The sequence below is a fragment of the Mercenaria mercenaria genome, chromosome 9 (assembly GCF_021730395.1).
Source record: "Mercenaria mercenaria strain notata chromosome 9, MADL_Memer_1, whole genome shotgun sequence".
Lineage (NCBI taxonomy): Eukaryota > Metazoa > Mollusca > Bivalvia > Venerida > Veneridae > Mercenaria > Mercenaria mercenaria.
In genome coordinates, this window is record NC_069369.1 from 44,300,144 (window position 1) to 44,315,373 (window position 15,230).

General features: G+C 38.9%; 1 protein-coding gene across 1 annotated transcript in view; it reads right to left on the reverse strand.

Moving 5' to 3' along the window:
- LOC123546154 (structural maintenance of chromosomes protein 3-like) overlaps window positions 1–15,230 on the reverse strand; it is a 446,003-nt gene that overhangs the window by 317,269 nt on the left and 113,504 nt on the right. The window contains exons 8-10 of the mRNA XM_053551316.1: window positions 14,396–14,510; window positions 11,294–11,435; window positions 4,658–4,822 (exon numbers count right to left, since the gene is read on the reverse strand). Coding sequence (XP_053407291.1) covers window positions 4,658–4,822; window positions 11,294–11,435; window positions 14,396–14,510 — 422 coding nt within the window. The remainder of the gene's footprint in view (window positions 1–4,657; window positions 4,823–11,293; window positions 11,436–14,395; window positions 14,511–15,230) is intronic.

The window sequence follows — 15,230 nt, forward strand, 5'->3', positions numbered from 1 at the left end:
CCAGCACAACAGCATAAAAACCACTAAATGTTCACAAAATGTTAACAGAGTTGTACAGGTTAAACAACTAGCTATAATACACGTGGTTAGATTGAATTAACTAGTACTATAACAAAGGCAATGAATCTATAGGATAAGGATTCTATATAAAACAGCTATTAAGCACTGAAATATTTCATATTTACAAGCACAGGTTGCCATTGAACAAGACAACAATACAAAGGATTTAGGAAGTGTTCAGTTTCTCTTGCAGTGATGATATCTTGGCATCTAGCTCAGTAAGATCCTTTTTCATATCTGTTGCCTTTGCCCGGAAAGCATTTGACTTGGAAAGTAATTCAATTTTCCTTTTCTTTTCAGCCTCCAGAGCAATGTCATCTGCATCTTTTTGCATAGTTACTATAGATGACTCAAGTTTTCTTTTGTTTTTTCTGAGATTGGACAACTCTTTTTCAATTTCGGTCTTTCTTTCATTTTTCTTTTCCAGAGCTTCAAGTTTCTTTGCATCATCAAGATACTGCTGATACCTGGACCTAGCTGCTCTACAGTCAGATAACATTTTTTTGGTCATAGTCACTTTTGAAACATCCAACTTTTTTGCTTCAGTTTTGGTTTCAGCAAAATTCCCTGACAATTCCCTGACCTTGAAAAAAAAAATTTTTCCCTGACGCGTATGAACCCTGAAGGGACATAACTCTGTCAAAATTCATCAAAGTGTGACCCTGACCTTGAAGCAAGCCATCCGAAACATGCACTCTGCACGTCGCCTCGATGTGGTGAACATTTGTGCCAAGTTTCTTTAAAATCTTTCAAGCAGTTCAACAGTTACAGAGCGGACACGAAACAAACTCATATGACCTTTGACCCCTAAGTGTGACCTTAATCTTGAAGTGAGCCATCCAGAACATGCGCTCTGCACATCATTTCGATGTGGTGAACATTTGTGACAAGTTTCATCGAAATCCTTTAAGGGGTTGAAGAGTTACAGAGCAGACATGAAATCGCTAACGGAGAGACGGACGGCGAAGGCAAAAACAATGTGGTGGCAAACCATTTTTAATGCATGACACTTTCATGTCTTTACTCCTTGTGTTACAAAGGTACTATGTACAAATATGGTGACTGAGTAAGTGCAGATTAAAGCAAAGTGATTCTGTCTCTGACAGTATTCTCAAAATTTCTGAAGCCCTGGTTATGGCTACCTGTCACAACTCTAAAGTGTTATGGACTGGAAACAAGAGGGCCATCGCTCACCTGTTGACCTAAAGATCATCAAGATTAACATCCTGACCAAGTTTCATTAAGATATGGTCATAAATGTGGCCTCTAAAGTGTTAAATAGCTATTCCTTTGATTTGACCCTGTGACCTAGTTTTTGACCAAACATGACCCAGATTCGAACTTGACCTAAAGATCATCAAGTTTAACATTCTGACTAAGTTTCATGAAGATACAGTCATAAATGTGACCTCTAGAGTGTTATCAAGCTTTTCCTTTGATATGACCTAGTGACCTAGTTTTTGACCTCACCTGACCCAGATTTAAACTTGACCTAAAGATCATCAAGATTAACATTCTGACCCAAGTTTCATTAAGATATGGTCATAAATGTGGCCTCTAAAGTGTTAACTAGCCTTTCTTTTGATTTGACCTGGTGACCTAGTTTTTGACCCGACATGACCCAGATTCGAACTTAACCTAAAGATCATCAAGTTCAACATTCTGACTAAGTTTCATGAGGATACAGTCAAAAATATGGCCTCTAGAGTGTTAATAAGCTTTTCCTTTGATTTGACCTGGTGACCTAGTTTTAAATCCCACCTAACCCAGATTTGAATTTAGCTACAGATCATCAAGATTAACATTTTGACCAAGTTTCATTAAAATATGGTCATAAATGTGGCCTCTACAGTGTAAACTAGTTTTTCATTTGATTTAACCAGGTGACCTAGTTTTTGATCCTAAATGACCCAGATTCAAACTGGACCTGAAGATCATCAATATTAACATTCTGACCAAGTTTCATGAAGATACAGTCATAAATGCGGCCTCTACAGTGTTAACAAGTGAATGAAGTATTGCCATGCAATACAAAGTCCCCTACTGGAAGGCACCTAATTTTCTATACTGCAGTATAACATAATGAACTGATATCTGTCAATGATGTATAAACAATATTGTACTATATATACAATATGCTATAACAACACACTTGGATTAAAATGTGCATATATAAAAACGCACAGTTATCTTCATATTGAAATGTTTTTGCCAATTATAAAAAAGTTATCATATAAGTTATTTATAGTACCAACAAAGGGAAGTTAATCTTAAAAAAAAAAAAAAAAAAGTAATCTATCTAATTTAATTCCAAAAGAAACTCTTTACCAGGTAGAGATAGGTCAAAATACACCTAAAAATTGGATGTAACATGCATGTTGTACCACAGAAAAGTGGTCTTGATTTTTCTCTACGGCCAATAATAAAAAAGTTACAATAAAATCTATTTATAGTAACAACAAAGGGACGTAATTCTAAAAACAAGGGTGCCTCATGGTGGTGAACATTTGGTCCAAGTTACATCAAAATCCCTCAATGCATGAAGAAAAAATGCTCCGGACAAAGTCATTCTTGAATTTGACCTTTGACCTCTAAATATGACCTTGACCTTAGACCTAGGGACCTGGTTCTTGCGCATGACGTCTTATGTTGGTGAACATTTGTGCCAAGTTACATCAAAATCCCTGCATGCATGAAGAAGAAATGCTCCAGACAAAGTCATTCTCGTGTCTGACCTTTGGTCTCTAAGTGTGACCTTGACATTAGACCCTGGGCTTGGGTTTTGCGCATAACATGTTGTCTCATCCAGGGGAATATTTGTGCCAACTGATATCTAAATCCTGTTTTGCATGACAAAGTTATAGACTGGACAGGAAAAAAATCCTACTGACCTTTGATCTCAAAGTGTGACCTTGACCTTTAAGCTAGGGTATTGGGTGTTGCGCATGACACGTCATCTCATCATGGGGAACATTTATGCCAAGCAATATTGTAATCCCTTGATGGATGACAGAGTTCTGGATCAGACAGGAAAAAAACCTTATTGACCTTTGACCTCCAATTGTGACCTTGACCTTTGAGCTAAGGGTCCGGGATTTGCGCAAGACACGTCGTCTCATCATGGGGAACATTTGTGCCAAGTAATATTAAAATCCCTTAATGAATGTCAGAGTTATAGACCGGACACGAAACAGACCCTGTTCATGCTATGTTAACATTTGACTGCTAAGTGTGACCTTGACCTTTAAGCTAGGGGTCTGAAAGTTGTGCATGACAAATTGTCTTACTATGAGGTACATTTGTGCCAAGTAATATTAAAATCCCTTCCTGGACGGCAGAGTTATGGACCGGACAGGAAAAAAGCCCTGTTGACCTTTGACCTCCAATTGTGACCTTGACCTTTAAGCTAGGGGTCTAGGTTTTACGCAAGACACGTCGTCTCATCATGGGGAACATTTGTGCTAAGTAATATTAAAATCCCTTCATGGATGGGAGAGTTATGGACCGGACAGGAAAAAAGCCCTGTTGACCTTTGACCTCCAATTGTGACCTTGACCTTTGAGCTAGGGGTCCGGGTTTTGCGCATGACATGTCGTCTCATCATGGGGAACATTTGTGCCAAGTAATATTAAAATCCCTTCATAGATGGGAGAGTTATGGACCGGACAGGAAAAAAGCCCTGTTGACCTTTGGCAGGGCTCGACACTAACACTGGTCCGCTGGTCCGAGGCCAGTGAAAAGCAACAAGGACCAGTGAAATATTTGGAGGACCAGTAACTGTTTCATTAAAAAATTTAGTGGAAACTGCTCTTCGGACCAGTGGCCCAAAATGGTTAGTGTCTAGCCCTGTTTGGCCTCCAATTGTGACCTTGACCTTTGAGCTAGGGGTCCGGGTTTTGCACATGACACGTCGTCTCATCATGGGGAACATTTGTGCCAAGTAATATTGAAATCCCTTCATGGATGACAGAGTTATGGACCGGACACGAAATTGCGGACGGACGGACGGACAGATGGACAGACGGACGGACGGAAAAGTGCATTCCTATAGTCCCCGAAACTGGTTTTCAACCAGTAGGGGACTAACAAGCTTCTCCTTTGATTTGACCTGGTGACCTAGTTTTTGACCCCAGATGACCCAATATCGAACTCGTCCAAGACTTAATTGAGGATAACACTCTGATCAAGTTTCATTAAGATTAGGCCAAAATTGTGACCTATAGTGTTAACAAGCTTTTCCTTTATTTGACCTGGTGACCTAGTTTTTGACCCCAGATGACCCAATATCGAACTCCTCCAAGATTTTATTAAGGGGTAACATTCTGACCAAGTTTCATTAAGATTGGGCCAAAATTGTAACCTCTCGAGTGTTAACAAGCTTTTCCTTGATTTGACCTGGTGTCCCCTTTTTTTTGACCCCAGATGACCCCTTGTTTGTGCATGCCCGAAATCGGCAAAAAACAAAGGTTTTATGCAAGAATGTATTACTATTATCAACTACTAACCTTATCCTTGTCATTTGCATCTAAATTTTCTGTGTAACTTGATTTCAAGTACTAACCCTCTTCCAAATCAATCACTAAAATCAAATACTAACCTTAGCTTTGGCATCTCCCTCTAAATCATCTTGAATATCTTTAATCAAAAGCTCAAGTTTAGCTTTCTGTTTTGTGAGTTCCTGGTTCTCTGTTTGAAGCTGCTCTTTCTCATCAAACACTGTCTGCATACGTGTCTTCAAATCTCTTAAATCTTTATTGATAGACTAAAAATATAAAATCCGTTAAGTTACTTGCTCCTGAGAAAATAAATATCTGAAACCTGTCAATCAAAAACCATCGACCAGTTCATGAGAAGAACTCGTATAAATGATTTACTATTTTTAGCTCTTTGGGCCATAAAATGGGGCTAGGCGACACCACTTGAAAAATCAGAGAGGACCTTATAATGATGCTAAAAACCAAGTTTGATGAAGATCCATCCAGCCCTTCATAAAAAGAACTTCTTTAAAGGTATTTCTATTTTTACCTTAAAGGTGCCAACTGTCCCCATTTGAACATATTTGAGAGAGCACCTTGTCATGATGCTATAGTCCAAGTATGATGAAGATCTATAGAGAACTTCATGAGAACATGTTGCTGAAAGGTATTTGTATTCTTAGCTCTAAGCCCGTAAAAGAAGCCAAGTGCCCCCATTCAAAATAATTTGAAAAAAGGACCTTATGATGATGCTACAGACCAAGTTTGATGAATATCCATCGAGTGGTTGTTTGAGAATTTCATTATTTTTAGCTCTAGCAGCAGCTAAAATGGGCCAACCGCCTCCAAAATGAACAAATTTGAGAGAAGACCTTTTAATGATGATAAAGACCAATACTGATCAACATCCATCCAGCAACTCATGAGAAGAAATCATTTTACCCTTTACCACACAAAGCAGAAGCCAATACAAGAGCTGGTAGAACATGAAATGCCCCTCTTGATGCATTCAGTAATTGCACAAGAAACTAAAAATGACTTGCTCACTGTTAACAAAACTTCTACTGTTCTGGTTCTATGTGACCTTGACCTTTGACCTATTGACCTAAAAATCAATAGGGGTCATCTCCTGGTCATGATTAACCTACCTATTAGGTTTCGCGATCCTAGGCCCAAGCGTTCTCAAGTTATTGTCTGGAAAGGGTTTAACTGTTCCGGGTCAATGTAACCTTGCCCTTTGGCCTACTGACCTCAAAATCTAAAGGGATCATCTACTAGTCATGACCAATCTCCCTATCAAGTTTCGCGATCCTAGGCCCAAGCATTCTCAAGTTATCATCTGGAAACGGTTTAACTGTTCTGGGTCACTGTACCCATGACCTTTGACGTACTAGCCTCAAAATCAATAGGGGTCATCTGCTGGTCATGATTAACATCTCTATCAACTTTCATGATCCTTGGCCCAAGCGTTCTTGAGTTACTGTCCGGAAACCATTCAACTGTTCCTGGCCAATATGACCTTGAACTTTGACCTAATGCCCTCAAAATCAATAGGGGTCATCTGCTCGTCTTGACCAACCTTCCTATCAATTTTCCTGATCCTAGGCCAAAGCGTTCTTGAAATAACGTCCGGAAACTGTTTTACTGCTCCTGGTCACTGTGACCTTGACCTTTGACCTACTGACCTCAAAATCAAGAGGGGTCATCTGCTGGTGATGACCAACCTCCCTATCAACTTTCACGATCCTATGCCCAAGCATTCTTGAGTTATCATCCGGAAACTGTTTTACTGTTCCGGGTCACTGTGACCTTGATCTTTGACCTACTGATCTCAAAATCAATAGGGTCACCTGCTGGTCATGACCAACCTCCCTATCAACTTTTATGATCCTAGGCCCAAGCGTTCTTCAGTTATCATCCGGAAACCGTTTAACTGTTCCGGATCACTGTGACCTTGACCTTTGACATATTGATCTCAAAATCAATAGGGGTCATCTTCTGGTGATGACCAACCTCCCTATCAACTTTCATGATCCTAGGCCTAAGCGTTCTTGAGTTATCATCCAGAAACTGATTGGTCCACATACCGACCGACCGACTAACCGACATCTGCAAAACAATATACCCTTCTTTCTTTGAAGGGGGTTCGAAGGGGGCATAATAACCTCCTTTACAACAAGCAAATTTGATGAATTGTTATCCCCCGCCAAAAGGGTTTGTGGTGAGGAATGGCAAAAAATATATCCGGCAAAAAGTTAAGGATGTTAATAAGAAGCAAATAATTTCAATAGTCATAATCAATTTAACAGAAAATGTATGCTTTTTATTTTTTTTTGGGGGGGGGGGGGGTGCGCAGGGGGGACCTGGTGAGGGTACAAAACATCACATGTTGATTATAAATATTGATGGAAAATTTAAAATGAAAAAAAAAACAAGAGATGTCACTAATGGTGACAAATTAATTTCAGGAAGATCAATTGAATAAGAGGGCCAAGATGGCCCTAGGTCGCTCACCTAAGAAACACACCATAACAGTGTAAGCATGTTTGACATTAGTGATTTCATGGAAACAAATATTCTGACCAATTTTCATTAAGATTGGACCAAAAATGTGGTCTCTTGTAGTGTAAACAAGTATTTTCTTCAATTTGACCTAGTGACCCAGCTTTTAAGCCAAGGTAACCTACATTCAAACTTGACCTAGATTTGATCAAGGCATCCATTCTGACTAAATTTCATCAACCTCAAATGAAAAACACAGCCTCTATTGCATACAGAATGTTTTTCTTTAATTTGACCAGGTGACCTAGTTTTTGACCCTAGATGACCCATATTAAAATTCTACCTAGATTGCATCCAGACAAATTTTCTAATCAACTTTCATGAAGATCTGGTGTATTTCAGCCCCTATTGCATACACTAGGTTTTTAGTAATGAAAAAGTTACAATATAAGCTATTTATAGTAACAACAAAGGGAAGTAATTCTAAAGAAGGGACCTGCTCATGACACTCCGTCTCATGATGGTGTACAATTGTGCCAAGTTACATCAAAATCCCACCATGCATGAAGAAGAAATGCTCCGTACAAAGTCATTCTTGTATCTGACCTTTGGCCTTTAAGTGTGACCTTGACCTTAGACCTGGTTCCTGTGCATGACACTCCGTCTCACAGTGGTGAACATTTATGCCAAGTTATATCAAAATCCCTCCATGCATAAAGAAGAAATGCTCTGGACAAAGTTTTCATTCTTGTATCCTTTGACCTCTAAGTGTGACCTTGACCTTAGACCCGGTTCTTGCGCATGACACTCCGTCTCATGATGGTGAACAATTGTGCCAAGTTAAATCAAAATCCCTCCATGCATGAAGAAGATATGCTCCGGACAAAGTCATTCTTGAATTTGACCTTTGACCTCTACTGTCACCTTGACCTTAGAACCAGGGACCTGGTTCTTGTGCATGACACTGCATCTCATGATTGTGAACAATTGTGCCAAGTTTCGTCAAAATCCCTCCATACATGAACGGAAGGTGGACGGATAGCTCAGTGGTTTGCACACTGGCCTTCCAATCCTGAGGTCGGGGGTTCGATCCCCGGCAGCTACTCGGGAATTTTCAGAAACGCTTTTCAGTGTTTCCCACCTAACTAGAGGTGTACTGGTCAGGAACCCAGGCAATCCTTGCGTGTATCAGTGCTATACACTGGGCACGTTAAAGAACCAGGCTGTCTATTCGCAACGAGCTAGGCTAAGTTAGCCGGACAAGCCTGTATCTGATTTCTGATCTCTCTGTCGTGGGGGCTTTGTCTCACTCTGTCCCTCTGGTCAGATCGCTCTGTGTCTGTACTAGTAGAGGATGAATTATGCGCCCTGTGTGGCTGCATTTGAACTATGTAAAGCGCCTTTGAACGTGAAATTGATCATGAAAAGGGCGCTATATAAATCTGGTATAATAATAATAATAATAATGAAGAAGATATGCTCCGGACAAAGTCTGTGGATGCTGCCCGCCCGCTCAACCGTCCGCCAGTGGCGTTCCCATAATACGTCCCATTTTTTAAACCGGCATATAAAAACCTAGTGTATGCAATAAGGGCTGCATTTTTCATTTGATATGCATGAAACTTGGTCAGAATGTTTGTTATCATGAAGTCTTGGATGGTTTCGAATTGTGTTCACATGGGTTCAACAAGAGGACCATGATGGTCCTGAATCGCTCACCTGTTCCCACATGAACTGAGTATGACGTCGTTTTTTCTATTATTTGACATAGTGACCTAGTTTTTGAGCTCATGTGACCTAGTTCTGAACTTGACCTAGATATCATCAAGATAAAAATTCTGACCAATTTTTATGAAGATCCATTGAAAAATATGGCCTCTAGAGAGGTCCCAAGGTTTTGCTATTATTTTACATAATGAACTAGTTTTTAAAGGCATGTGACCCAGTTTTGTACTTGACCTAGATATCATCAAGGTGAACATTCTGACCAATTTTCATGAAGACCTCATGAAAAATATGGCCTCGAGAGAGGTCACAAGGTTTTTCTATTTTTAGACCTACTGACCTAGTTTTTGACCGCACGTGACCCAGTTTCGAACTTGGCCTAGATATCATCAAGGTGAACATTCTCACCAATTTTCATGAAGATCCGTTGAAAAATATGGCCTCTAGAGAGGTCAAAAGGTTTTTCTATGTTTAGACCTAGTGACCTAGTTTTTGACCGCAGTTGACCCGGTTTCAAACTTGACCTAGATATCATCAAGATGAACATTCAGACCAACTTTCATACAGATCCCATGAAAAATATGGCCTCTAGAGTGGTCACAAGGTTTTTTATTATTTGACCTACTGACCTAGTTTATGACCGCATGTGACCCAGTTAACAACCTGACCTAGATATTATCAAGATGAACATTCTGACCAATTTTCATGCAGATCCCATGAAAAATATGACCTCTAGAGAGGTCACAAGGATTTTCTATTATTTGACCTACTGACCTAGTTTTTGACCGCAGTTGACCCAGTTTCGTAATTGATCTAGATATCATCAAGATGAACATTCTGATCAATTTTCATGCAGATCCCATGAAAAATACGGCCTCTACAGAGGTCACAAGGTTTTTCTATTATTTGACCTACTGACCTAGTTTTGGACTGGACGTGACCCAGTTTCGAGCTTGACCTAGATATCATCAAGATGAACATTCTGACCATTTTTCATGCAGATCCCATGTAAAAATATGACCTTTAGAGAGGTCACAAGGTTTTTCTATTATTTGACCTACTGACCTAGTTTTTGACCGCATTTGACCCAGTTTCGAATTTGACATAGATATTATCAAGATGAACATTCTGACCAATTTTCATGCAGATCCCATGAAAAATATGACCTCTAGAGAGGTCACAAGGTTTTTCTATTATTTGACCTACTGACCTACTTTTGGACCGGACGTGACCTAGTTTCGAACTTGACCTAGATATCATCAAGTTGAATATTCTCACCAATTTTCATGAAGATCCATTGAAAAATATGGCCTCTAGAGAGGTCAAAAGGTTTTTCTATTTTTAGACGTACTGACCTAGTTTTTGACTGCACGTGACCCAGTTTCGAACATGACCTAGATATCATCAAGGTGAACATTCTGACCAACTTTCATACAGATCCCATGAAAAATGTAACCTCTAGAGTGGTCACAAGCAAAAGTTTACGCACGCACGGACGACGGACGCTGCGCAATCACAAAAGCTCACCTTGTCACTATGTGACAGGTGAGATAAAAACTAGGTCACTAGGTCAAATTAAAGGAAAAGCTTTACACTCTAGAGGCCACTTTTTTGCTCCAATCTTCCCGAAACTTTATCAGAATGTTAGTTTTCATGAAATCTTGGACACATTCTAATCTGGGTCATGTGGGGGGTCAAAAACTAGGTCACCAGGTCAAATCAAAGAAAGTGCTTTTTTACACTCAAGAGCCCACATTTCTGGTCCAATCTTAATGAAAATTGGTCAGAATATTTGTCTCTATGAAATCACCAGGTCAAACATGTTTACACTGTTATGGTGCGTTACTCTGGTGAGTGACCGAGGGCCATCTTGGCCCTCTTGTTTCCTATATATGCCTATGTAAAACTTGAGACTCCCTGGGCTGGGGGGTCTTTTTACCCCAGGGGCACAATTTGAACAATCTTCATAGCGGACCATGAGATGATGTAACATGCCAAATATCAAGGCTCTATGCCTTGCGGTTTTTCCTTTCGGTTGCCATGGCAACCAGAGTTCTGCATGGATTTCAATTCTTTGGGCAATTTTGAAAGGGGGCCACCCAAGGATCATTCCTGTAAAAGTTTGGTGTAATTCTGCCCAGTGGTTTTCAAGAAGATTTTTTAAGAAATTGTTGATGCATGACACACGACAAACGACAGACAACTGGCTAAAGTGAGCTAATAAACTTAACCATCTGACTTTGCTTCTAACTAGGTTTCGTGAAAATCCTTAAAGCTGTTCATTAAAACAAGTTGTTTAAATCTAGATGCACACAGGCAACATGTCCATCCCACCCTCTGACCCTTAACTGTGACCTTGACTCTGATTTAGGAACCCTGGGTTTGCACATGACACTCATTTTTTTCAGTTTCATTCCATAGATTCCTATTTTTGATATAAATCAAAATCATTATGTGACGGAAATATTTACAGGCTATGAAATTCATCATATTAACATATTTTTTTCTATACAACAAGCTACAATACCAACCTTCACTTTATCATTAGCTGCTTGCTGGAGATCTCGGAACTTTTGAGACTGAGCACCACTGTTGTCTCTCTTTTCCTGTAATTCATCCAATTTCTTCTTTGTGTCTCTTAATTCATGATCATGAATTGTGTACTCCAGTGATCTGAAATAAAAGCATCAAATCAGCCTGTGCTTCCTAATCCATAGTAGTTATACAAAATTCATTTTCAATTTCAAAAATGTTCCATCAAACAGTATGGACATCTCTTTCAATCAACCAATGATAAAATAAGTAATTAAGGTCACATTAAGGTTTTTTAGACATTTTTTGTTTTTATATTACATGAATTCAATAGGGGTCATCTGCTGGTCATGACCAGCTGGTCATACACAAGGTTTTTCTTTGATTTGTCCTAGCGACCTAGTTTTTGACCCCAGAAGACCCATATTCAAACTTGACCTAGATTTCATCAAGGCATTCTGACAAAATCTCATAAAAATCAATTGAAAAATACAGTCTCTATCGCATACACAAGATTTTCTATAATTTGACCTAGTGACCTAGTTTTTGACCTCAGATGACCCATATTCAAACTCAACCTATACTTCATCAAGGCAATCATTCTGACCAAATTTCATGAAAATCAATTGAAAAATACAGTCTCTATCGCATTCACAAGATTTTTCTATAATTTGACCTAGTGACCTAGTTTTTGACCCTAGATGACCCACATTCAAATTTGACCTACATTTCACCAAGGCAATCATTCTGACCAAATTTCATGAAAATCAATTGAAAAATAGAGTCTCTAGAGCATACACAAGGTTTTTCTATAATTTGACCTAGTGACCTAGTTTTTGACCTCAGATGACCCATATTCAAACTCGACCTAGATATCATCAAGGCAATCATTCTGACAAATTTCATGAAGATCAGTTGAATACAGCCTCTAACGCATAAACAAGATTTTTCTACAATTTGACCGAGTGATCTAGTTTTTGACCCCAGATGACCAATTTTCGAACTTGGCCTAGATTTCATCAGGGTAATCTGACCAAAATTCATGATCAATTGAACTAGAATGTGTCTGTAGGACACAGGGTGTGCCCCTCTCTGGTACATTTGTCACAAATAAGGGGAAATCATTCAAATGTTTGCAGTCTTAATGGGGTATAGCCTCAAAAAAAATATGAAATGGATTCATTATTAGGGCTGTGGATCGTCAGACAAGTAGCGATCCGATCCGATTCGCGAGTCGAGGCTGACGATTCACAGATCGAACCACGGATCACCAGCAACAACTTATAATGATACAAAAATGCAAGCCTGTTATTTTTTGTACTGTTTTCTTTATGGAATCTAAGCTTTGCAGTTCTCATAGTGCTCAGTTTAATAGTTTTGACCTATGTTTAATGTTTTGCTCATTAATTAAAGTCAGGTTTCGCGGGTGGACTTCTGTAATGTTCGGCCATTCTTGCAGATGAACGATATGACGTCAGCCATTAATATCACAATATTTAGTAACAGTTCTGCGTTTTTTGATAAGAAAATTTTATTTGTTGGACAGAAATTTTGTATCTAACTTTTTATTGAATTTAATTACTTAAATGATAAATGTTTATTCACTGTTTTGACAGATTCCATATTAATTTTAGTTCGAAAATAGGACCGATGCTAACTCTCCCTAAGACATTTGTTTACATCCGGTTTAGAATCTAAAAACGCGTAATCGTCTTAGATGTGCTAGAAAATTCATTGAAGACGTTTAATGTGGCTTTAATTTAGTTTTATTGATAGAATTTTACAAATTGTATGTATTAATGAAAAAGATCGCGATCCAACGATCTTGACAATTTGACTATTTCAGGGGCCATAACTCTAAAAGTAGGGGGCAGAGCCAGACGAACAAGAGCTGTCGGAGGACAGCAACGCTCGACTATTCAACAGCCTTGTCAATTGAATGAATACAAAAGTTGAAAAAGGGGCATAATTTTGTAAAATGCAAAGTAGAGGTATTGAACCTCATATCATGACAGTGAACAAGTGTGTGAAGTTTCAATCCTTTCCAATTTGTGGATACTGAGATACCAGCTTACATACAAAAACTTAACCAAAAACTGCTAAGTCAAAGGGGCATAATTTTGTAAAATTGCCAAGTAGAGTTATGGGACCTTCACAGTGCATGTTAGATCATGACAGTGAACAAGTGTGTGAAGTTTCAATCCATTCCAATTAGTGGATACTGAGATATCAGATTACATACAAAAAAAAATTTAACCAAAAACTGCTAATTCGAAAAAGGGGCATAATTTTGAAAAAAAAAAAAGAGTATAGTTATGGGACTTGCTTAGTGCATGTCAGATCATGACAGTGAACAAGTATGTGAAGTTTCAATCCATTCCCATTAGTAAGTACTAAGATACCAGCTTACATACAAAACCTTAACAAAAAATTTCTAAGTCGAAAAAGGGGCATAATTTTGTAAAAAAGCAAAATAGAGTTATGGAACCTGTGCAATGTAAGTCAGTTTGTCACAGTGAATAAGTGTGTGAAGTTTCAATCCATTCCCACAAGTGGTTACTGAGATACCAGCTTACATACAAAACCTTAACCAAAATCGGGACGCGGAGGCAGACGCCGACGCATGGGGGAGTCCAATAGCTCTACTATTCTATGAATAGTCGAGCTAAAAATAGAAGGTGCGAAACATGCGGACGGACGCATGGACAAGAGCAAATCTATATGCCCCCACCACTCATGGGGGGGGGGGGGGGGGCACAAAAATACAGCCTCTATTGCATATACAAGGTTTTTCTTTCATTTGACCTAGTGACCTAGTTTTTGACCCCACATGACCCATTTTCGAACTTGGCCTAGATTTCATCAAGGTTATCATTCTGACCAAAATTCATGAAGATCAATTGAAAAATACAGCCTCTATCGCATACACAAGCTAAATGTTGACAGACAGACAGACAGAGGCAGACAGACGCCGTACATACAGCGATCACAGAAACTCACCTGAGCATTCCTTGTTTAATTCCCAAATGTGACTATTAAAGTTGATGTTCAAAATGAGAAGAGGCAGACTTCAGTAATAAGTTTCATTTGAGTTTACTTACCGCCTCATTTTATCCCATTTTTGATATTCTTTAAGTTCTTCTTTTTCATTTTCTAAAGTGGCCAATCTTTCCTCAATATACTTGAGCAAATCGTTGATCTTCTCCCTTTTACCCTCTGAAATAGGATTATATATCTTTCTCAATCATAATACAGATGTCTTGTCCTATACCCATGTATAGGTCGCATCGGTCCTTCCAGACCAGAATCTCATTAAACAAGAGGGTCATGATGATCCTTGATCGCTAACCTGAGTAATATGAGCTACATGTTTCAAATGTCAAACTGATGCTTAAATATTAAGAAAGTAGGTCAGTATCTCACATTCATGGTCACTGAAAGTCAGTGTCAAGATCGGTGTGTAAAACTGTATATGTTATCCAAATTTCAAGGCTGTATCTTAAACAAGAGCTGTCACAGGAGACAGCGCACTCAACTATTTCAATGCTGGTTAGTAAAACTGGGCACATCTGAGGAAGCTGGAGCTGTCACTGGAGTGTTTAATGACTCCAATGGTGGATGAAGATATTGCACAATAGCTCGAGTCCGAGTCAAAAATATTAAGTTATAAGAAAGATAAAGATAAAGTGTATCAAAACACTAAGTAAGTATAATTTTAAGCAAAAAGGGGCATAATTCATAAAATATTGGTGCAAGAGTTATACACCTTGTGTCGTATGATGTGGGTGATGATGTGGAACAACTACTTCAAGTTGGAATCAAATCCATTCAGTAATTACTAAGATATAGTGAAAATGCATCAAAATTAACCTGAAATTCTAAGTAAAAGGGGGCATAATTCATGAACAAGAGGACCATGAAGGCCCTGTATTGCTC